Genomic DNA, 22,137 nt, shown 5'->3' on the forward strand with positions numbered 1-22,137 from the left:
TTGTGGTCGGAAAAGATACTTGATACAATTTCAGTTTTCTTAAATTTACCACGGCTTGATTTGTGACCCAAGATATGATCTGTCCTGGAGAATGTTCCATGAGCACTTGAGAAAAATGTGTATTCTGTTGTTTTTGGATGGAATGTCCTATAAATATCAATTAAGTCCATCTTGTTTAATGTATCATTTAAAGCTTGTGTTTCCTTATTTATTTTCATTTTGCATGATCTGTCCATTGGTGAAAGTGGGGTGTTAAAGTCCCCTACTATGAATGTGTTACTGTCGATTTCCTCTTTTATGGCTGTTAGTATTTGCCTTATGTATTGAGGTGCTCCTATGTTGGGTGCATAAATATTTACAATTGTTATATCTTCTTCTTGGATCGATCCGTTGATCATTATGTAGTGTCCTTCTTTGTGTCTTCTAATAGTCTTTATTTTAAAGTCTATTTTGTCTGATATGAGAATTGCTACTCCAGCTTTCTTTCGGTTTCCATTTGCATGGAATATCTTTTTCCATCCCCTCACTTTCAGTCTGTATGTGTCCCTAGGTCTGAACCGGGTCTCTTGTAGACAGCATATATATGGGTCTTGTTTTTGTATCCATTCAGCCAGTCTGTGTCTTTTGGTGGGAGCATTTAATCCATTTACATTTAAGGTAATTATCAATATGTATGTTCCTATTCCCATTTTCTTAATTGTTTTGGGTTTGTTATTGTAGGTCTTTTCCTTCTCTTGTGTTTCTTGCCTAGAGAAGATCCTTTAGCATTTGTTGTAAAGCTGGTTTGGTGGTGCTGAACTCTCTCAACTTTTGCTTGTCTGTAAAGGTTTTAATTTCTCCATCAAATCTGAATGAGATCCTTGCTGGGTAGAGTAATCTTGGTTGTAGGTTTTTCTCCTTCATCACTTTAAATATGTCCTCTCACTCCCTTCTGGGTTGCAGTTTCTGCTGAAAGATCAGCTGTTAACTTTATGGGGATTCCCTTGTGTGTTATTTGTTGTTTTTCCCTTGCTGCTTTTAATATGTTTTCTTTGTATTTAATTTTTGACAGTTTGATTAGTATGTGTCTTGGTTTGTTTCTCCTTGGATTTATCCTGTATGGGACTCTCTGTGCTTCCTGGACTTGATTAACTATTTCCTTTCCCATATTAGGGAAGTTTTCAACTATAATCTCTTCAAATATTTTCTCAGTCCCTTTCTTTTTCTCTTCTTCTTCTGGGACCCCCTATAATTCGAATGCTGGTGTGTTTAATGTTGTCCCAGAGGTCTCTGGGACTGTCCTCAGTTCTTTTCATTCTTTTTTCTTTACTCTGCTCTGCAGTAGTTATTTCCACTATTTTATCTTCCAGGTCACTTATCCGTTCTTCTGCCTCAGTTATTCTGCTATTGTTCCCTTCTAGAGTATTTCTAATTTCAGTTATTGTGTTGTTCATTGTTGCTTGTTTCCTCTTTAGTTCTTTTAGGTCCTTGTTCAGTGTTTCTTGCATTTTCTCTATTCTATTTCCAAGATTTTGGATCATCTTTACTATCATTATTCTGAATTTTTTTTTAGGTAGACTGCCTATTTCCTCTTCATTTGTTAGGTCTGGTGGGTTTTTATCTTGCTCCTTCATCTGCTGTGTGTTTTTCTGTCTTCTCATTTTGCTTATCTTACTGTGTTTGGGGTCTCCTTTTTGCAGGCTGCAGGTTCGTAGTTCCCATTGTTTTTGGTGTCTGTCCCCAATGACTAAAGTTGGTTCAGTGGTTTGTGTAGGCTTCCTGGTGGAGGGGACTAGTGCCTGTGTTCTGGTGGATGAGGCTGGATCTTGTCTTTCTGGTGGGCAGGTCCACGTCTGGTGGTGTGTTTTGGGGTGTCTGTGGACTTACTATGATTTTAGGCAGCCTCTCTGCTAATGGGTGTGGTTGTGTTCCTGTCTTGCTAGTTGTTTGTCATAGAGTGTCCAGCACTGTAGCTTGCTGGTCGTTGAGTGAAGCTGGGTGTTGGTGTTGAGATGGAGATCGCTGGGAGATTTTTGCCATTTGATATTACGTGGAGCTGGGAGGTCTCTTGTGGACCAGTGTCCTGAAGTTGGCTCTCCCACCTCAGAGGCACAGCACTGACTCCTGGCTGCAGCACCAAGAGCCTTTCATCCACACAGCTCAGAATAGAAGGGAGAAAAAGAAGAAAGAGAGAGAGAGAGGGAGGGAGGGAGAGAGAGAGAGAGGAAGAAAGAAAGAAAGAAAGGAAGGAAGAAAGAAAAGAAAGAAGATAAAGTAAGGTAAAATAAAGTTATTAAAATAAAAAATAATTATTAAGCAAAAAAAAATTTTTTTAAGTAAAAAAAAAAAAAAAGAACGGATGGACAGAACCCTAGGACAAATGGTGAAAGCAAAGCTATACAGACAAAATCTCACACAGAAGCATACATGTACACACTCACAAAAAGAGAAAAAAGGGAAAAAATAATAAATCTTGCTCTCAAAGTCCACCTCCTCAATTTTGGATGATTTGTTGTCTATTCAGGCATTCCACCGATGCAGGGTACATCAAGTTGCTTGTGGAAATTTAATCCGCTGCTCCTGAGGCTGCTGGGAGAAATTTCCCTTTCTCCTCTTTGTTCGAACAGCTCCCGGGGCTCAGCTTTGGATTTGGCCCCGCCTCTGCGTGTAGGTTGCCAGAGGGCGTCTGTTCTTCGCTCAGACAGGACGGGGTTAAAGGAGCCACTGATTCCAGAGCCTTGGCTCACTCAGGCTCGGGGGAGGGAGGGGCACGGAGTGCGGGTTAAGCCTGCGGCAGCATAGGCCAGCAGGACGTTGCACCAGCCTGAGGCGCGCCGTGTGTTCTCCCGGGGAAGTTGTCCCTGGATCCTGGGACCCTGGCAGTGGCGGGCTGCGCAGGCTCCCCGGAAGAGAGGTGTGGATAGTGACCTGTGCTCGCACACAGGATTCTTGATGGCGGCAGCAGCAGCCTTAGCGTCTCATGACCGTCTCAGGTCCGCGCTGTTAGCCGCGGCTCGCGCCCGTCTCTGGAGCTCCTTTAAGCAGCGCTCTTAATCCCCTCACCTCGTGCGCCAGGAAACAAAGAGGGAAGAAAAAGTCTCTTGCCTCTTTGGCAGGTCCAGACTTTTCCCCGGACTCCCTCCCGGCTAGCGGTGGTGCACTAACCCCTTCAGGCTGTGTTCACGCCAACAGTCCTCTCCCTGCCATCCCCTCAGCTCCCAGCCCCTACCCGCCCCGGCGGGTAAGCAGACAAGCCTCTCGGGCTGGTGAGTGCCAGTGGGCACTGATCCTCTGTGCGGGAATCTCTCCTCTTTGCCCTCTGCACCCCTGTTGCTGTGCTCTCCTCCACAGCTCCGAAGCTTCCCCCCTCTGCCACCCGCAGTCTCCACCCGCAAAGGGGCTTCCTGGTGTGTGGAAACCTTTCCTCCTTCCCACTGGTGCAGGTCCCATCCCTATTCTTTTGTTTCTATTTATTCTTTTGCCCTACCCAGGTACATGGGGAGTTTCTTGCCTTTTGGGAGGTCTGAGGTCTTCTGCCAGCGTTCAGTGGGTGTTCTGTAGGAGTTGTTCCACGTGTAGATGTATTTCTGATGTATCTGTGGGGAGGAAGGTGATCTCCGCCCATGGATAGTTTTTTGAGGGTTGAACCAGCCTTGCATTTCTGAGATGAAGTTGGCTGGTTGTGATGTATTATCTTTATTTCTTCTTTTGTGAGTTTTGGTAGTTTGCGTCTTTCAACTAATTCTCCTATTTCATCTAAGTTGTCAAACTTAAGATCTTAGAGAGATGTATAGTATTCCTGTATTATCTTTTTACACCTGTGGGATCTGTAACAGTGTTCTTTTTTGATCCCTGATATTGGTGTCTTCTTTCCTTTCCTTGGTTAATCTGACTAGAGTTCTAACAGTTATATTGATTTTATCGAAGAACCAACTTTTGGTTTTTATTGAGTTTCTCTGTGTTTTTCCCTGTTCTCAATTTCATTTATTTCACCTCTTTTTTAAAATGTCTTTTCTGATGCTTGTTTTATATATAATTTACTCTTTTTTCTGATTTCTTAAAGTAGAAGTTTAGATTTGAGGCCTTTCTATTTTCTAACATGAGTGTTTTACTGTAAATTTTCTTTAAGCAAAGTTCATTCTGGGATAGTTAACCATTTTATGTAAGCAGGCACATATTTTATATAAATGTGTGTCTATTTTATATACACATATACATTGTGTATAAGTAGATACAACGCACATAGCTATGTATACATATACACATACATTGTGACTTCTCCAGGTTGGATCTTCTAATATCTCCCTCAAGATTTTGTGAAATACCCTTGAGTCCACGCTTTGATTCCAAACCACTGGTCAGACTCTGCCTCATCTTCTTGCCTAGCCGAGGCCCTGCACGTCTGAAAAGTATCTACAGAGGGCTGTGTTCCTGTTCACGTTCCTTTTGTCTTCTTTTCCTTCCAGTTGTGGCATTCTTGGTGGCCTTCCATCAGAACAAGCAGCTGATTGGTGACACGGGACTGCTGCCCTGCAGAGTGTACCTGAGGAGTGTGCAGCAGCACTTCCGTGGGCAAGTCAGCTGGGAGACGGTGAGCTACGCCCCCACCGTCCTCTGGCTGCTGGACTGGTCTCACATGGACTTCAACCTGGACGCGCTGGCTCTTCTCGGGCTGGGCATCTCCTCTTTCATCCTGGTCTCCGGCTGTGCCAATATGGTTCTCATGGCTACTCTCTGGGTCCTCTACATGTCCCTGGTCAACGTGGGGCAGATCTGGTAAGAGGGAAGGATGGGGCATCTATAATGCAGGCACATGATAAATCAGGGTTCTAGGGGTGTTACCCCTCAGAGCCCAACGAGGCCTCCTGGTAACAGGAGCAAGCAAATGAGCTTACTTCTTACGTTAATTTGGAAAATATCACCCTTTTAATTAGGCTGTGGTAGACCCTGCTGGTCGCATTCAACCAAAGTCCAGGAGCTTCCTTATTTGGGCGTAATTGGGATTCTGTTGGGAGTGTCATGGCCACACCTGAGATAGCATTGCCAGCCTCTTGTGCTGGGGGGCCATGAGATGGAGGTGGACGCTGCTGGGTGGGCTGCTGGGAGCACTCTGGTGGTGGGGCTTGATTTGGAGGCTTACTCCTCTGCTCCTGCTCCCACCTGCTCCTTCCTTGTTTGAGAGGAACTGGTGCCAGTGGTCACAGTTCAGGCCAGCCCTGCTGTGGGGAATAGGCTCCAGTGCCGGACAGGTCAGAGGCAGCGTTGGGCTCCATGGAGGGAGAGTCACATGGGAACATGGACGGGGGCATCAGTGCAGCGTGTGGCTTGGATAGGCTTGGAGGAAAACTGAGGGCCATGAAGTGCTGTGCCACATTTGACAGTGGAGGAGGGGGTACCGCTCTTCGTCAAGTTCTGGGCTCCGGCCCTGGGGAAGAATCACCTACCAGAGGAAGCACAGAGGACTCTGTAAGAGAAGGTGAAGCCTTGAGAGAAAGCTCTGGGGTCGGGGCGGGTGTCTGTGTAGACATGGAGGAAGTAGACAAGGGGGTGGTGTCTGCGTGGATGAGCAGGAAGTGGAGGAGGGGTGGTGTCTGTGTAGAGGAGCAGGAGGTTAAGCACCTCTGGGGCTCCTCATGCCATGTTCCCACCAGAGCCTTTGTTTTCTGGGAGGAAAGGTTCATTCGGTGGCCTGACATTCTTGGCTGCTGGCCCAGGTCAAAGGGGCTGGCTAGGTCCTGGACCATGACATGAATGGGTTTTAACCCAGACGCCGGACTCCTTCAGTGTCACTCACTCAGCTTGTGAGCCATCAGAGGTCTCCTCCCAGCTCCTGTCGTCTGGCCCTGGTCCCCGAGCAAGTGTGAGTGACACTCAGTGTGTGAACTGAAGACACCTCTCCCCATCCAGTCTATGGAAAAGAAGGCTGACGTCTCAGTCACCCTGGCTCCCCTCCCTGCTCCCGGGGCCTTCATGTTGATATTGAACTATTGACCAGCCAGCACCCTCGTAGTCAGAGCCAGAATTTATTCAGAGACTTTGGGAAACTTCAATGCCCTGGTGTTGTGGCGTGGGCTGCGTGGATCAGAAGAAACAGCGATGGGCGTCGGTTACCAGGTTTTGCAGGGGTCACCAAGTGGATGGCAACATCGTACTGTGGTGGTGCATCCTGTGTCCAGTTCCATACAGAAGCTGTGTGGGTTCCTAGACAAATGATATTTACATCTGATTTATGGCATTTTCTTTTCTGAAGGCCCAAGCAGTGAGGGTAGAAATAGGGGCTGGCTCCTGGTAGGTGGAATGTGCCTCGTGCCCGTCAGGCAGCTGTGAGGCGAGGGAAGCGTCCTTCATTCCTGTCTGCTCCTCCCCACCTGGGACTCATGGGTGCTGCCACCTCAGGCTGTCTGACCTCCTCAGCGGCCACAGGCATTCACTGCCCGCCTCTAGTCTCTCTGGTCAGTGGATGTTTACAGCACAAGAGGACTCTGGCTGGGGTTGTCTGTGATGTCTAAAAGGCTGCTGTTTCTTGGCACGTGTGATTTAGCGCATGTCAGAGGAGGGAGAATTCTGGGTATGTTTGCCCCGTTTTAAAAGCTGGAGTTACAGAGAGGGGGAGCGCAATGCCTGGCTCCAGTGTCCTGCTCAGAGGCTGCACCTGTCTGTAACACGGGGCTCGGGCCATACTGTACCTCGCCCAGCAACCGGGAAAATTGTATCCACTGTCAGTTTGGGGTTTTTTTCTTTTTTTTTTTTTCTTTGCGGTACGCGGGCCTCTCACTGTTGTGGCCTCTCCCGTTGCAGAGCGCAGGCTCCGGACGCGCAGGCTCAGTGGCCATGGCTCACGGGCCCAGCCGCTCCGCGGCATGTGGGATCTTCCCGGACTGGGGCACAAACCCGTGTCCCCTGCATCGCAGGTGGACTCTCAACCACTGCACCACCAGGGAAGCCCTCTTTTTTCTTTTAATTTATTTTTGGCTGCATTGGGTCTTCGTTGCTGCTTATGGGCTTTCTCTAGTGGTGGCGAGCAGGGGCTACACTTTGTTGCAGTGCGCAGGCTTCTCATTGCAGTGGCTTTAGGCATGTGGGCTTCAGCAGTTGCGGCACGTGGGCTCTAGGGTGCATGGGCTTCAGTGGTTGTGGCACGCGGGCTCTGTAGTTGTGGCTCACGGGCTCTAGAGCACAGGCTCAGTAGTTATGGCGCATGGGCTTAGTTGCTCTGTGGCATGTGGAATCCTCCCAGACCAGGGATTGAACCTGTGTACCATGCGTCAGCAGGCAGATTCTTAACCACCGTGCCACCAGGGAAGTCCCTCCACTGTCAGTTTTGTTTTGTCTTGTTTTTTAATAAATTTGTTTATTTTATTTTTGGCTGTGTTGGGTCTTTGTTGCTGTGCATGGGCTTTCTTTAGTTGCGGCGAGTGTGGGCTACTCTTCGTTGTGGTGCGTGGGCTTCTCACTGCAGTGGCTTTTCTTGTTGTGGAGCACGAGCTCTAGGCGTGCGAGCTTCAGTAGTTGTGCTCGTGTGCTCTAGAGCGCAGGCTCAGTGGTTGTGGTACACGCGCTTACTTGCTCGGCAGCATGTGGGATCTTCCCAGACCAGGGCTCGAACCTGTGTCCCCTGCATTGGCATGCAGATTCTTAACCACCATGCCACCAGGGAAGCCCCTCCACTGTCAATTTTAAACAGTAATTTCTAGTCACATCTAGAATGTGTTGGTCAGGAAGATTTTTGAAAACTGGTCTGAGTACACATGGCCAAAAATAGAGTCTTGTGTTTTTTCAGTGGAAAAGATGTTCTGCTCCCTTCCACTTGGATGTGTTTAAAAATGTGATTTGAATTAATTTAAGCTCACTCAAGGAAAATAAAATAACTGTTTTCTCAGAAATGACACATGAGGGCTTCCCTGGTGGTGCAGTGGTTAAGAATCCACCTGCCAATGCAGAGGACATGGGTTCGAGCCCTGGTCTGGGAAGATCCCACATGCCACGGAGCAGTTAAGCCCATGCACCACAACTACTGAGCCTGCACTCTAGAGCCCACGAGCCACAGCTACTGAAGCACACGCACCTAGAGCCTGTGCTCCACAACAAGAGAAGCCACTGCAATGAGAAGCCCGTGCACTGCAATGAAGAGTAGCCCCAACTCCCTGCAACTAGAGAAAGCCCACGTGCAGCAACAAAGACCCAACACAGCCAAAGATAAAATAAATTTATTTTAATAAAAAATGACAAGAGATGTTTTAGGTGAAAAATGTAAAACAAAACAAAACAAAACAAAACCTGTCAGTGGAGACCAGTGGATTATTTACCACATTCTTGATGCCGAACATCTGTGTTCCCAGCGGAGCTGCAGGCTGCTTGCTGTGGCCCACGTGTGGGGCCCCAGGCGAGGCTGGGCAGGCCACTCGATCTGGAAGGTGTCTCAGGTCACCTTGACTCGGGGCTCCTTAATGGATGATAGTTTCCAGGTTGTCAGAGTGATGCTGGAAACTTACTGGGAGAGTGAGGACCCCTTAAATGGAAATTGGGCTTTCGTTTTCTTGATGCCCCAGCATGAGAGTTAGACACACTCTGTTCTTTCACGTCCCATTTATTCTAAGTTGAGGGAAAAGGATATCTGTTTGGGGTGAGATCCTCAGATAATGGACACTGTTGATTGGATGTCTTTCAAGTGTCATCCAGCTGGTGGCCTGCAGTGGGGACAGGAAGCCCACATGGGGCAAGGAGGCACCAGGCAGGTGCACGGGGCACATCTTGGCCGGCAACGAGGCCCCTGCCCTGGGGTCCCATGGTGGTGGCTCGGCGCCTGCCCAGCCTGGCTTGTGTGCACTATGGCCGCTGCTTCACTTGAAGCATTGCCCACTCCCTTCTCTTAAGTGGGTGTCCCCTCTGCTCCTGCTGACCCCAACTGGCATCTGTGATGAAGTCCCAGCGTTGGAAATGAACGTCCTCAGCAGACATGGGATGCAGCGTTGCTGCCAAGTGAGGCTGCTGGGGCCCCACGTCGATATCTTGGGCGGAGTCAGGCAGCCTTCCAGACAGCCTGCTCCTTCTGGGATCCTGGGATCATGCCCGCCCTTCTCCCGCCTTCCTGACATGGTCCTAGTACATGCGTGGTGAGGCTAGCAGGAACCTGATGAATCCAATTCATGGCGACAGTGGTCAGAGATCTTCATTGTGGGGCGAGTGGCTTTAGTCATACAGTTAGTGCTTTGTAGGGTGATGACCCAGGTCCTCAGACTCGGGAAGCGATACTTTCAGAGGAGCCAGAAAAGACTGGTGTTATCAACTGCTTGTCTAGTGGTGGCAGGAAGGAGAGCAGGATTACAGTGTTCCCACCTTGCAGCAGAAACAAGGGAACCAAGACAGGGCCAGCTGGGGTGGTCTGCCCCTGGGTGAGGGTCCGGCTCTCTGGGGTCCTCTCCTGGAGCTGCACCCTGGAGGCAGCGCAGTGCATGGGTAGGCTTGGGGCCAGCCATGGCCATGCTGAGACCCAGCCCTGGCCCCATAGACCCTGGGCTGTGTTGTTGGCTTAGCTGTGTCCCTAGCTCCACAAATCAGCATGTCCACACTCAGCCTGTCCCCCAGGTGGGATCCTGGGGAGATCTGGGACTTGTTTGTGAGTCTTCCTGCTTCCCCCATGTTTCACCAACCTCCACATCCTCCTGATTTCACCTGCAGGGTATCTCCGGAACCTTCCTCTGCTGCCAGCACCAGTGTGGCCTTGAGTCCATAGTGGCTGTCAGCTCTGCTCCTCACACGCCCTGTGGTTTGTCAGGGACACGTGCCAGCTTCCTCTGGGTATCTGCTGTTCCAGGCCCGGCAGTTAGAAGGCGGTACTTTCACATGTGGGCAGATCTAAGGCGAGGACCACAACCGCCCTCCCCACCTGCCCCACCTCGTCTTGAAGAGCAGGGCAGGCATGGTTTTGGATTTTCAGGCCTTGGAAGCTGGGCCCTGTTACCTCTAGACCAGGGCTACTGTCAGGCTCCTTTCAGGGAATGGGAACGGCTCCCACGGCCCGAAGGGAACGACTCCCACGGCCCGTAAGAGGGGGCCCCATAGGGTCAAGGTGCCACAGACTCACAAAGCGGGCCAGGTGGGTCGGAGCTGCGGGGTGGGTGAAGGAGTCCTTGGACTTCACTGGCCAGAGGGAGGAGAAGGAGGAGCAGATGCACTGCCGTCGTGGTGTTTCCTTAGGTTGTGGTTCTGTTCTGTCTGGGTTGGTTGAGAAACTCTGAGAGAGGGTGCAGCAGGCAGCAGGGGTACACCTTCCTGACACCTGTTGTGTCTTCTGGACATGGGAAGGAGACGACACCAGACGGTTCTTCAAGACAGGAAGTGAGGCAGAGGCTTGGCGCCCAGGGGCTGGACACTTGGGAAACTCCCTGAGGACAGTGCTGCCCCCGAGAGCGGGCAGTAAGAAGCCCACCAGGCCAGCAGGTCCCTCAGGAGAGGTGCAAGGCCGGCCCGGGGGGCCCAGAGTTTCCAAGGACACAGGTGTGGCCGCGCCACATGGCTTTGGGATCACACACCGCCCCCCCAGAGTCTCAATCAAGTGTGGCGGGAGTAGGTTCTGATTTAATGGTGCCCCGGGACTGGGTGACAGCAGGAGTCATAGTCGTCCCCGAAGGGCAGACAGCCAGGGCCAGCTCCGTGACACTCTTGGTTCCATGTCTGGGTTTCATAGAGGAGGCCTTGCTGGCAGAGGGCGCAGCTCTGGCAGGCGGGACGGGGTGGGGGGTGGCCAGGCGCTGGGTCTGCAGCAAGGAGCTTTGGGCCAGGCACATCAGATGCAGGGCGAGTCTGTCCTGTTCTGGCCAGAACTTGAGTTCACCTCCCTTGGCCGTTGCCAGAGCCCCCGGGTGTTGCACTCACAGGAGGGGAGCTGGGCTGGCCTTGAGGTGATGGCCGTTCTGTGTGTTCTGTTTGTGGGGTTGGAGGCAGCTCTCCTGACAGGTGCAGATGTTGTTGCTGCCCAGCTACCTCGACTTTTCTTAATTTCACAGACTTCATTTTTAGAAGAGTTTGAGACCTACTGAATTACTGCAGAAGCAGTGCAGAGTTCCTGTGCGTCCCACTCCCAGTTTCCCGTTATTATCCTCTACATTAGACGGTGCATTTGTCACACTTAACAAGCCAGTGTTGACACTATTGTTCATTCACCTCTTCTCAGTCCTTCCCATCCCGGGACCCCATCCAGGCCCCACAGACATCTGGTTGCCGCATCTCCTTGGGCCCCCTTGGGCTGGGACCGTGGCTCAGACGCCCCTGTTCTGGACGCCTAGACAGTGTTGAGGAGGACCGATCAGGGGTTTTGTAGAATGTCCCTCCGGCGGGATTTGTCTGATGTTTTTCTCATTGTTGTCATGGTGATGGGTTTGAGAGGAAGACCAGAGGTAAAGTGCTGTTGTCGACACGTCGGATCAGGAGTCCCTGCCCTCAGCACGACCTGTCTGCGGACGTTGCCCTGACCTCTGGCCGAGGTCATGCCTATCAGGCATCTCCACTGTCCCAAGTCTCCACCGTGTCCTCATTGGAGGTCATCACAGCGCAGCCCACACATGGAGGGGGGGGTGGTGTCAGCCCCTCCTCGAGGGGGGCACACACAGTGACGTGGGCTCTTCCCCACAGGTCTCTCTGGCATCCCCGTGTTTACTCAGTCATTGGCCAAGTCACCGTGGACTGGAGCATGTTTATTGGTGCCCTGGGTGCCCATCCTCTTGCTCTAGGCATTGAAACATCTTGGGGTCAGTGACACTGAAGAGAGACAGAGCCACAGCTCAGTGACTGTTGTTGCGTGAAATGCGAGTGACCTCACGGAAGACGGACCAGCCCAGTGCTGTCCTGCTCAAATGGCATCGGAAGCCCGAGTTGTCCCTTCTTCTCCAGTTTCTTCAGTTAGTATCAACTTTCCCAAAAAGTTGGATTTCTGGTTCTGTTATCTGTGCTTTGCTTTGACAGGAATCCTAAAGGGCTTCTTTGTTGCTCTTAAGGATGGCCGTGTGGCCGTCCTTTCCTCTTCCCACCTTCCCGGCCCCCACAAAGAAGAAAGGATTATCTCTAGAAACTTGGAGCGAGGTCGGGGGCTCCGGAGGTCCCTTCCTGCAGAGGAAGCCGCCTTGGCACTTTCCTCTGGCAGAAGGGACAGAGTATCAACTTCAAAGAGTGCCGGCAGCAGATGCCCGAGGGCTGCAGAGGTGCGGAGGGGACCCCTGCATAGCGGCCGCCTTCAGACTGTTGAGGATGAAAACTTTATTTTGGCCTTAAACGCAGTTGATGTCCACGGCTGCCCCTGCCCGTAGCCCCAGGTGCTTTTACGGGTGTAGATAGATTTGATGTGTAGAAATGAATTCCTGCTACGGTTTTGCGAGGTCCGGGCAGCAACATGGTGCCATTTCATGGTGCCGTGTGGCCGTGCAGCAGGGCCCTGTCCCCTGGGGAAGCCCCATGTCCTTGTCGAAGGAGTGGCTCACTGCTGCCCACGGTCATCGGACACTGACACGGGCCTTCTCTGCTCTCTCAGACGGTGCCAAGACGTGGCGGGTCCCAAGACAGACCATGTTCCTGGACTGGGGGCGGGGGGGGGGGGCAGTCACCCATTGGCTGCATCGGTCGGGCCACTGCTTCACCCCCTCTGGCCTTTCTGTCCTGCCCTGCTTCTGTTCAGCCGTCTCCACGCAGCACTCATGGGCACGGCTTGGAAGACCATGCTTTATCATGAATTCCCATCCACCTGCTTCCTGAGTGGGCCTTCGAGAAGCGCTCTGTGCCAGGCAAGAAAGTGGGAGAATTCTACAAATTCACAGCTGCCCCTCCACAGCCAGGGGAGAGCAATCTAAAATATTTATCCAGGGCTTCCCTGGTGGCGCAGTGGTTAAGAATCCGCCTGCCACTGCAGGGGACATGGGTTCGTGCCCTGGTCCGGGAAGATCACACATGCTGCGGAACAACTAAGCCCGTGCGCCACAACTACTGAGCCTGCGCTCCAGAGCCCGCGAGCCACAACTCCTGAAGCCCAGGCACCTAGAGCCTGTGCTCTGCAACAAGAGAAGCCACCGCAATGAGAAGCCCGTGCACCACAACGAAGAGTAGCCCCTGCTCACTGCAACTAGAGAAAGCCCGTGCACAGCAACAAAGACCCAACACAGCCAAAAATAAATAAATAAAATAAATCTTTTTTAAAAATTTATAAAATAAAAATAAAATATTTATCCATGATGCCTTCTTACAAAGTGAAAAATCACTGGGAACTGCTTTAGTTTTCTAATCAGAGGCTTTCTGTAAGACAGGAGCCTTGCATAGAGGTCGCTGGGGTAGCTCAAGGCCTAGGGCTGCAGACATGGGCGCGAGGAGGCCTGGCACACACACCCCTCCCTTCTTGGTTCTCTGGCTTCCTTGCCGTGGAGATGAGTGGTCGGTGGGCTGTGGGCCACCTCTGACGGGGGAAGGCCTGTCACTAACAGACAGTTGGAGGTAAGGCGTTAATACAGACCATTTGGGAGCAAAATCTGGAACTCTTAGACCAGGGAGGACTTGAGTTTCTTTAAAGAACAAAACAACAGACCATCCCCCAAAGTAGTTCCGTGGACAGCCATCTCTTCTAAAATAAGTTCCAGCTGTTAAAAATATAATAAAAGCTGTAAAAGTCTAATGAATACTTTTTAACTTTTCATGTGATTAGATATAACTGCCTATATTTAAAAATTTATATCAAGCAGCCTTGAAATTTAAAATTCAAAACAGGTGAAGTTAGGAGAGAACGCATTTCCAAATGCCCTCAGCAAATTTGACAGCAGTGATGCCACAAGCCCATTGCCGGTATCCACGGGGACACTGTTCTGGTGGCCAGGCTGTGGGTGGGAGCTGGGCCAGGCCTCCTCTGTCCTGTTAGCTTTCAGTCTCTTCCAGTTGGTTCTGATGAAAATGTAAAACGTCCATTGTTTGTGAGGTTTTAAAAGTCAGCCCTGGGCTTCCCTGGTGGCGCAGTGGTTGAGAGTCCGCCTGCTGATGCAGGGGACACGGATTCTTGCCCCAGTGCGGGAAGATCCCACGTGCCCCGGAGCGGCTAGGCCCGTGAGCCATGGCCACTGAGCCTGCGCATCCGGAGCCTGTGCTCCGCAACGGGAGAGGCAACAACAGTGAGAGGCCCGTGTACCGCAAAAAAAAAAAAGTCAGCCCCTTCCCTTTTCTCTGCTCACCAAGGTTGTTTATTGGGAGAATTTACTGGGTAAACTTATTTGTCGCATTAGCCAGTGTGTGCACTGGCTGTTTATAGGTTTTTATTATGGAAGCTCAGAATCCTGCTCAGAAGCAGAGGGAGTAACGCAGAGCGCTCAGGCCCATGTTCTATGCTCGTTCTGTCCTCACTCCTCCGTGCAGCTTTCCCTGTAGGAAGCCAGCATCTCTCTGGGTCGGATTGTTAAAACGCCCCTACTCAGTGAGGAAGGGCCCTGGCCTCACCATGTTCTTTATTGCCTGGCCTGCAGGGTCTGTGTCCTGCCTTCTCAGGTGGGAAATTGCTTTGTGTGGGAAACAGGCAGTCAGGGCGCCCTCCTCGCGACCCCGCACCCTGCCCTTCCCTCCCCTCACTGGGAGCTTCCAGCAAATCTCAGACTTCGTATCGTTTCATTCACACCTCCTTAATCAGACAACTTTTTTTTTTTAACATCTTTATTTACAAACCATAAAATGTAACCATTTAACACGTGTAAGAACAATCACCATCTGCCTCTAAAACATTTCATCAGCCTGGGCCTGCGTCCTCACCCCCTGGCACCCACTCTTGCTTCCTGTCTGTGCGGACATGCCTGCTCCGGCTGCTTCACACAGATGGAGTCACCCTATGCGGCCTCCCTGTGCAGCTGCCATCACTGAGGAGGCGCTGCATGGCTCATCCACGGTGTAGCTGGGACCGCTGCCTTGTTCCTTTCTCTCATGATCACTTGCAGAGTCAGTTAGAGACAGTTGTGTCCCTTGTATTCTCGGGTCCTCCTGCTGGGTGTTGTGTTAACTCGGACAGAGTGATGGGCAGAGGATTCACAGGTGTGAGGAATGTGTTCTGGAGCCACTGCGATTCCAGCCAGGGCCACTTGTGTTACATTGTGGGGTTCTTTTCCATGACCTGGGGTCCATACACGTTTGTGCTCCCCAGGGGTGTGTCCTGGAAGCCCTTGTGGGCGAAGACCCCCAACTCGCTCAGATTCCACAGGGAAGGCATGTCTGACACATCCTCCATTTAGGGTTGCTTTTCTAATAACCTGTGCTCGTGGTGATGGGGTGTCCTTTGAAATTAAAGATTCTAGGGTAGGACATTTTCATGGTGTTTGAAGGAAATTATTAACTGCAGTAAAACCAAGTACAGTTGACCTCTGAATGCATGGGTCAGAATTGCGTTGAGTCCACGTCTACACAGGTTTCTCACTAAAACCTATGAGGAAACCACTCAACCTGCAGTGAGAGGGCCGATCTAAAAAAAACCTCCACTGCAGAATAGCCCGCCTAAATGCCAAATTGTTCAAGGGTGAACAGTATTACATTTACTTTTCCAAACATGTTTATTGATACCCTGTTGTGGGCGTGGCCCTGTAGTGTGATTGTACAATGGGGCAAATAGGAAACACTACTGTCAATGACAGTTACCTGGGTACCTAAGGTGTGCACCCCAAGTTCAGTAAACTAGGACAGGTCTCCCCTCAGCTTCACCTCCACTCACACCTCAGAGCATGTCTCCCCTCAACTTCATCTTTGCTCAGACACTTCAGGGCAGGACTCCCTTCAGCTTCACCTCCACTCAGAGAGCTGATGGCTGGTCTCGCCTCATTTTTATCTCCACTCAGACGCCTGAGAGCAGGTGCCCCCTCAGCTTCACCTCCACTCAGAAACCTCAGTGCAGGTCTCCCTTCACCTCATCTTTACTAAGAGACCTAGGACAGGTCTCCCTTGACATTTATCTTCACTCAGACACCTGAATGCAGGTCACCCCTCAGCTTTACCTCCACTCAGGGACCTGAGGACAGGTCTTCCCTCAGCTTCACCTCTACTCGCACACCTCTGCACAGGTCTACCCTCATTTTCACATCCACTCAGACACCTGTAGGAGGTTCTCCCCTCACCTTTACCTCCACTTAGACCTTAGAGGGAAGGTCTCTGTCACCTTCATCTCCACCTGGAAACCTGAGGGTGTATCTCCCCTTAGCTTTCTCTCCACTGTGTCACCTGATGGCAGGTCTCCACTCACCTTCATATCCACTCAGATACCTCAGGACAGGTCTCTTCTCACCCTCATCTCCACTCAGAAACCTCAGGTCAGGTCTCCTCTCACCTTCACCTTCACTCAGACACCTGAGGGCAGGTCTCCCTGCACCTTCATGTCACTCAAACATCTGAGACCAGGTCTCCCCTCAGCTTCATCTCCACTCAGACTCCTCAGGATAGGTCACCCCTTAGCTTCACCTCTACTCTTACACCTGAGGTGACTTTTCCCCTAACCTTCACCTCCACTCAGACACCCAAATACAGGTCTCCTCCACTCAGTCACCTGAGGGCAGGTATCCCCTCAGCTGCCCCTCTACTCTGTCACCTGAGTGCATGTCTCCCCTCACTTTTTCCTTATACCTCAGTAATGTGGTGACCTCTGTAACTTGTCCCCGTTCTGTTTGGAGACACTGTGTTAATCTTCCTTTAGTGGGGTGAAATGATGCTTAAATTAGAAGTTTTTGGTAAAGCCGTCCTAAATTAATACATTCTTCCCCTTCTGTCTTTCAGGTATTCATTTGGTAAGTGGCAGACACTTAGGATAGCCTACCATGTTAGAGGTAATCTGGGGTATGTATCTTTACACGTGTCCTGGCTTCTCGTGTTGGCGTCTCTCGTTCTCTGTGGTTGCACCGTCTCTCTCTGATAACCCATTTGCCCTTGACCTGCATCCTCACCCACGGCCTTCCACCAGATGGGGGACTAATGCTACTGTCATGCCTCCGTCTGTCATGCCCTCATATGCTGACATCTGTTTTCATACTGGTGATGGGCACCCAGTGGGGTGTCCCAGCACATTGTCATTGGTTGTACCCTTCTGGTGATGGAGGGACTTGTGGCATGAGGACTGCAGTGTCCTGCAGGCCTGCTCTCCACTCCCAGGCATCCCCGGGGACACCCCATGCAGCGCAAGTTTCCTGGGTGCCCCACAGTCTCAGGTTTTGCTTGGTTCTCTGTGGGGAGACTTCAGGTCCCACCTGTGCTCTGTGAGCAGCACAGCCCCAGAGGCTCCCGAGCCGGTAGAGGCGCAGGGCTCTGGGCACGTGGCCGGGAGTGATCAGGCAGGCTGAGCGCGCAGCTGGTCTCGACCCCGGGGCCTCTGAGCAGCCGTGGGGACATAGCGGGTTCAGCAGTTGATGCGTCTAAAGGGTCCTCCCAGGCTCAGGAAGCAGAAGCAGGGGTTCCCCGGGGCACCAAGATCCATGTCGGGTGGGATGGGAGCCCAGTGCCCTCCCGCCCCTCCTGCTCCCATGCTGACCTCTCCCTCCATGCACGGTAGGCAGTTGGGGTCCAGGGCTGCCCCCCTCACCGTCTCCACCTGGCCTCTGAGGCGCATGCCCCCTGCATCAGAGGTCACTGTCTTCGCGCTTCATTCCTTAAAGGTCATTCCCTTACCAGCCGTGCAGGGCCTCCTTGTGACAAGTATGACGGGTGACTTGGAGCTTGTGGCCTAGACCAGGAGCTGGAGACGGGATTCCTTGACTGTCTCACAGTTATTACATCAACAAGAGGCAAAGCAGTGCATAGCGTTTGTTTTCAGTTCTGTTCGAGGGGACTCTGGGTGAGGAGAGGCCGTGTGAACACAGGAGACCGTGGTGCCCACCACCATGCACTCTCTGCTGTGCACTTTGGAGGCCACTAGTGTTGGAACTTTTACTTCAAAAAATAGATCTAAAATTCTGTGCCCTGTAAGTGCGGCCTGTTTCCTGCTCCCCTGCAGGAAGTGTGCTTTTTTGATATTTGCGAGCTTGGGGCTGGGAGCCTTTTTCGAACTTCATGCTGGTCCCTGTGCATTTGAAAACTCTGCAGGAATCTGGCAGTCCTGGCTTAGCTGAGGCTTCCAGGAAGGGCTTTCTGGTCTTTTCCCCCTGGACGAGGCTGCTCTTGGCCCAAGGCTGAGTCCTGTGGGGCTCCAGGCGGGGCCATAGGGAGGGAGGCTCCAGGAAGGGACTCCCCTCTGCCCGCATGTGCTCAGGTCAGGGTGAGTGAAGGGTCACCTCAGTCGTTTTCTCCGGGCTGACCTGTGGTTCCCTCCAAGTGCTTCTGCAGAGTCCACACTCAGAGGGAGGCCCCTCCCAGGCCTGGGCAGGCGAGAGCGCCAGAGGGACAGGCCAACCCACTGGAGGATGGGTGATGCACGCTGGCCAAGCCCAGGTCAGGATCTCCTCGGCTCCGGCTCTTGGCCATCTACCAGGGTCCTCACGCCCAGGCAGACAGACAGACAGACAGACATGGGGATGCTAGTGCTTTCCTGAGGCCTCACTCCTTCTTTCATGGCTCCTGAGGCCTTGGGAGTGAATGTTTTGTAACTTCTTTGATTTGATTTTATCTTGAGGAACCTCAGTGTGTGCAGATGGTGCCTCCAGGTGGTGACCTCCTGGCAGGTGACCTTCAGGGATGACCTCCCAGCAGGTGACCTCCAGGCAAGTGACCTCCAGGCACCTTCATCCCTGTCTCCACTTTTCAGCACTGAGATTCATCTGTCAGGAGCCTTGCTGTCCTGACAGGCACAACATAAGTGCGTTTGATTCACTCCTTAGGAGTTTTCTCTTAAGGGACATATTTCCCTATTTCTCAACTCTGGTGGGGAGGGAGGGGGAAGAAGGAATTTTAAGGAAGGATTCCGAAAGACTCCATGCCCGGGATGTTCCTTTTGAGGATAAGTGTTCACTGTTTTACTGTAGGCTCATCAGGCCAAGAATTGGACATTTAGGGATCCTTGGTTTTATTGAGAAGCTCAGTGGATGAATTTTTGATTTAGCCTAACGTGAAAACTGTGTCAGCTAGTGCACTGTCTTCCTTGGGACTGGGCAAGTGTTGGGGTCCCGCCTCGAACTGCAGGGTCAGGGAACAGGACCACAACAGAGACGGTGAGGGCTGACCACTCGGATTGTGTGTGCCATGTGAGCCGGGAGCACACCAGGTCCTCTCGGCAGGTGCACGGAGTGGATCGCAGCATTTAAAATAAACACGCCCAGGCTGCGGAGGCCCGTGCGGGTGAGGCCGGGGAGGCGGGGCAGGCAAGCAGCATCCTAGGCAGGAAGGTGTCTGGCAGCGGAGCTGCTGTGTAGTGGGGCCGTGCCTCCTGTGCGGGGCGTGGAGAGCCTGGGCTGCGGGCAGGACGCGAGCAGACAGGCCATGTTTAGGTATGTCACCTGCCACCATACCTTTGGTGCCTTGCTCTGCTGTGCTCTTGCCGAGTGGGCCACCCTCACTCCTGTGTGTTGAGTCTGTTTCCAGGCAGGCCGAGGGCAGGTCAGATGTTTACGCGGCCTGCACCCCCAGACCCCACGTCCCCTGTCACAGCAGCACCTCCCGGCAGCCGTTGCAAATTAAATGCTCCCTGTGACCTTTACCTCTCTTAAATTCATGCTTTGAAAACAGCTTAATGAGGGGTTTACTGGCCCAATTGGAAGTTTTTATTAAAACCCATTGGTGCTGGAGTGGAGCCTGCCTGCAGGAAGCGATTAGCCAGCCTCGTAGCTTAGAGCTGCCTTGACCACAGCAGGGCCACCAAACCGTTTCCAGACCCTCACCGGCCCCGGCTCCAAGATTCGCCTGGTTCTCATATCCTCCACTTTAATTCATGGTTCGTCTAGTTCTCCCTCCAGCCCCATGTCCAATAAAGCAGTTTCTTGTGATTAAATTATTCCCGTAATCAGAGGCAGCCGCGGCCGCCCTGTCCTGTGAGCTCACCAGGCTGCAGACCCTTCCGGGGAGCCTGTCCCTGCTGACCCCTTCCCGGCCCTCCAACCTACCCCTGGAATGTGAGCTCTGCTAGGCAGTGTCAGTCTTGATCTCATGTCTTGTCGTGTCCTTCTTAAAAAGGACAGAGAGCCTGGATCAGGTGACTCTCAGAGCCGCCATGTGACCCAGCAAAGGTAGTCATTTCCAAAGTGAGGGTAACAGGTGCCATTAGTATTCTCACTGTGAGTGGCCCTTGGTGACCCTCCCTGCTGGGGGCTCCCGGCACCCGCCTGCCCCCTCTGGTCTGAGTCTCCTCCTTGGTGTGGGCCAGTGTGGCCTTGCTCTTTCCTCTCCATCCCCCTCCCGGTCATGGGGAATGCAGTGCAGGAGACGTGCTGCCCAGTGGTCACTGTCCATTGCTGGAGGGGAAGGAGCAGCAGGTGAGGGGCTAGAGCCGGGGGAGACTGAAGGTGCCATCCCCACAGTAACCACCTACCTGGTCATGCCTTCCTTACCCTGGAGTCTGCTTGGATCTGCACACAAGCACAGACCAGGTGGGCCATGGTATATGCATTTCTGCCCTTCTCTTTTTTTCACTTGGTAATATCCAGTGAAAATTACTTAGTGGAACCTAAAAGAAAATATATTTTAAAGACTTTTTTCTTGTTCACATGATTATTAACACTTGGCTTGTTCTAAATTTTTCCCATCTAGTACCCGTTTCTGCTTCTAAAACAGAATGTGCAGAATTCTAGAATACCAAAGAAGCATTTTGTGGCTGTGATTCATATTTCCAGTCCTGCATCCTTTTGGGGGTGTTTTGTCTGGAATATTCTAAATAACCTTTTATTTTTATTAAATTGTGTAGATGTTGGACTAGTATTACCTTTTCAGTTCACAGTATAATTAATAATGATAGCATTGCAGTTGACTGTGGAGGCTCCTGGGTGCCGGCACCCTGGCCATTGAAGGCAGGTTCATCACCACCCATTTTCCAGAGACTTGCTGTTAGTCCTGCAGCCCAGGGTCTGCCTGCTGGCCATCCGCCCTCCTGCTCACGCCCTGGCCTCACCACTCCCCCACCCGTGGTGCTGCCTCGACTCTCCTGTGATGCCAAGTGCGTGTTTGGCTCCTCCCTCCCCCCACATCACAGTAGCCATATGGGTCCTTTCAAAGAACTGGCTTTATTTATCAGATTTTTAAAAAATGTGTTCTGGCTCATTAAATTTTACTTTTTACAGGTTGCTTCCTCCTTCTGGGAGGAAGGGGTTTAATATTTTCTAAGATCTTGAGTTGATTAACTCATTAATTGTCCATTCTCCTTACCTGCAAATGAAAATATGGAGAGGGGTGATCACTCCCCTCTGAATGTGTCCCTGGCCACCCTGGCAGCTGACCCCAGTGTCCCCGACAGTGGCAGACAGTGTAGTTTTATAACCTTCAGATGCTGATGCCCCTTTGTCCCAAGTGCTGTTTAGAGGAGAGTGTCAAATGCTTAAGGTTTTATAGGTTATCTTTTGTTAGTCAATTTCTGATTTTATTACACTACGGCCAGATAACATGGCCTAAAGATTGTGCTTTTTTTAAAATTTTTATTTATTTATTTTTGGCTGCATTGGGTCTTCATTGCTGTGTACTGGCTTTCTCTAGTTGCAGCAAGCGGGGGCTACTCTTTGTTGCAGTGCGCAGGCTTCTCACCGTGGTGGCTTCTCTTGTTGCAGAGCACAGGCTCTAGGTGCGTGGGCTTCGGTAGTTGTGGCTCGCGGGCTCTAGAGCGCAGGCTCAGTAGTTGTGGCACACAGGCTTAGTTGCTCCACGGCATGTGGGATCTTCCCGGACCAGGGCTCGAACCTATGTCCCCTGCATTGGCAGGCGGATTCTTAACCACTGTGCCAGCAGGGAAACCCAATTGTTCTTTTAATTTTTTTTTTTTAAGTTAGACATGAGAGTGGATTAGAAATTCAAGTTGTATTACACAACTTCTAACAAAAACAGCTTACCTTCTTTTACCTGCACTCACCCCATCCTGTTCTCAGGGTAACTCCTTCATCTCCTCAAGCAGTTCTGACTAACATGTTTATATAGATTATTCTTACTGTATCACCTCTAGACATTATCCGTGTACTTCCTGTTATTACTCTCTCACACTTCTAATGCTCTTCCCCTATCTCAGTTCAGCTGTCACAAATGTAATTTTTATTAAATTAATATTCAGTC

The 22,137-nt window shown here is 51.4% G+C and overlaps 1 protein-coding gene across 1 annotated transcript in view; it reads left to right on the forward strand.

The window, feature by feature from the left end:
- LMF1 (lipase maturation factor 1) overlaps window positions 1–22,137 on the forward strand; it is a 92,984-nt gene that overhangs the window by 17,856 nt on the left and 52,991 nt on the right. Inside the window, exons 2-3 of the mRNA XM_065892306.1 lie at window positions 4,446–4,755; window positions 16,744–16,754. Coding sequence (XP_065748378.1) covers window positions 4,446–4,755; window positions 16,744–16,754 — 321 coding nt within the window. The remainder of the gene's footprint in view (window positions 1–4,445; window positions 4,756–16,743; window positions 16,755–22,137) is intronic.

This window comes from Phocoena phocoena, chromosome 15 (genome assembly GCF_963924675.1).
Source record: "Phocoena phocoena chromosome 15, mPhoPho1.1, whole genome shotgun sequence".
Classification (NCBI taxonomy): Eukaryota; Metazoa; Chordata; class Mammalia; order Artiodactyla; family Phocoenidae; genus Phocoena; species Phocoena phocoena.